At 38.6% G+C, this 2,318-nt stretch overlaps 1 protein-coding gene across 1 annotated transcript; it reads left to right on the top strand.

The window, feature by feature from the left end:
* The first annotated feature begins 1,213 nt into the window (after window positions 1-1,213).
* On the top strand, window positions 1,214-2,062 carry LOC144439372 (1-phosphatidylinositol phosphodiesterase-like). Its single transcript, XM_078128657.1, has one exon. The coding sequence runs from the start codon at window positions 1,214-1,216 to the stop codon at window positions 2,060-2,062; it is 849 nt and encodes a 282-aa protein (XP_077984783.1).
* The last annotated feature ends 256 nt before the right edge of the window (window positions 2,063-2,318 follow it).

The raw sequence follows: 2,318 nt of genomic DNA on the forward strand, positions 1-2,318 counted from the left end.
GCTTTTGTGTCAACTTGAGTATACTTGTGTGCTTAGTCTCGCTGTCTTATCGTCCTTTGTGAAATAGGAAGACGTGCCGACACTTCGGTTTCTTTGACTACTGACTCGCTCTTTTATAAAGAACATATGTTATCGTCTTTTTAACCCGTTTGATCACACCTTTGGGAATACACTGCTTACAGAACATCAGTACCGACCCCGAGTAACAATCAAATACCTGAAAAGTCACGTTTGTTATACTTACTCTTGTGATTTATCGTAATATCGGCAATGATGAAAACAGGACATCATTTAGTGTGCAAACATTATTCCCAATATTTTGTTTCTTCGGCACGCCAAGGTAAATGCTAGTGACCTATGGGCCCTTGTTACTACGAGTTTATCGACAAAACCCTTATTAGATAGATCAAATGTATTTTCCAACACAATGAAGGAAAATGGTTGGAATGATATATTTACACATACTCGACAAGCATAAGTTATGACAAGATGGGAAACATAATGACGTTTTTTTTTAATTTTTGCTTACATTTACAGAACCAATGACGTAGCCGCGAATTTTCGTGACGTAGAACGACCAGGGTATAGGGACCAAGAAAAGAACTGTTTCTGGTAAGCGCGCGCATCACTTAAATGGCCTTGCATCGATCTTTTTTCCGTGTTTGTCGAGCCCAGATCCAGGGGGAAACCACAAAAATAACCATCCCTTCTTCAATGAAGACAACGGGAGAGCCAGTCATGAACAAGCAAATGACATCTGCCCCACAAACACACTTTCTCTAAAGACCTAAATGAAAAGAAGAGTGACTGCCATAAATAGTAGATTGAGTGACAGGTTTATTGAGAATAAAACAAATGTCCTGACCAGAAATAATTTTTTTTTACCTAAACCCATATTTTTAGTTCGAACGCATTGAATCTTGCTTTCACGTGTTATAATATCTGTTATTAGAACCTATCGGCCTCGTTAAATGTCGCATCAACTCAAGTAAGGGGTTCGAAATATTATTAATGCAGTCATCATGGTAGCGTTGTATTATTCACCACTGTGAGACACCATACTATATTTATAAATGTAGTCAAGTTAATCATTACAAAAATAAAACGATAGCTGTCTAACTCTTACATCAACAAGGGTTTCTTGTGGCCTCCACACCTACAAGACATGCACAGTTCTTTACGCAGGTATTTCAACATAGTTTGATAATCCAACATGGGAAACAAGGTCGAGGGTATGACAACAAGATATCCAACAGAAACTTGGCCAGATTGGATGGAATCACTACCAGACACAACAATGTTGTCTGCCTTGTCAATTCCGGGTACTCATGGCTCTGTCAATTCATACGGTATGCATGTAGAATGTCAAAGTTGGCCACTTTATTCTCAACTCGAAGCGGGAATTCGGTTTATCGATATTGGCTGTAGACATTGGGGAAATAGGTTGACACTCCATCAAAGTGTGTTTTTCCAGTTTGGAATGTTATCACATGTAATGGATGACGTCGTTGAATATTTAAAGAAATTTGGCAGTGAAGTAGTGCTTTTACGAATCAGAGAGGAGGGAATAACGCAGGACAATTCCCGCTCTATAGGAGACACACTAGCAGACAAACTATATCATTATAGTTCGTTTATATACGAAGGAAAGACATTATCTGCTTTGAAAATTGGCCAAGTCCGTGGAAAGATCGTATTACTCCACGATTTTGATATGACACTTGGAATCCCATACAGCTCAATGCAAATCGCGAACTCTTCAGATGCACGCGACTTGTCGGACCTTCGCATAGGGGCCAAGTGGGACAAAATACAAAATAATTTAGCAAAATCATCACAAGGAGAAGCAACGGACATGTTCTTAACAATTTGTGGTGGTAATTGTGGACCTCATCAAAGCGGGCCTCCTAATCCTTATGATGTGGCTGTGAAGATCAACGGCCGACTTGACAAGTTCCTCAGTGCACTGAGGGAAAGGAAGCAGCGACTTGGTATAATTGCGATGAATTTCCCTAACTGTGATTTGATCAAAACAATTATCGAAACAAATGAACTAAAATAATCTCGAATTATTAAACGATAGGTAAGCGTTAACAAGTTAGTCTTTGCGAGACAAAAGTTTGTAATATAGGCTATCGGCATTATTTTGAAAAATATTGATGAACATTTTTCAAGTTGTTTAATTTGACTAAACGTAGCAGCCATGAGATGCAGGCAATGTAGCTGACATTTACTGTGAGTAGTACATCCATTGATATAAGATATGATTAATAGGCAGTCCCTTTTTTACATAGCTGTACATTGATGAATTCACATAA

This window comes from Glandiceps talaboti, chromosome 8, assembly GCF_964340395.1.
Source record: "Glandiceps talaboti chromosome 8, keGlaTala1.1, whole genome shotgun sequence".
Taxonomy (NCBI): domain Eukaryota; kingdom Metazoa; phylum Hemichordata; class Enteropneusta; family Spengelidae; genus Glandiceps; species Glandiceps talaboti.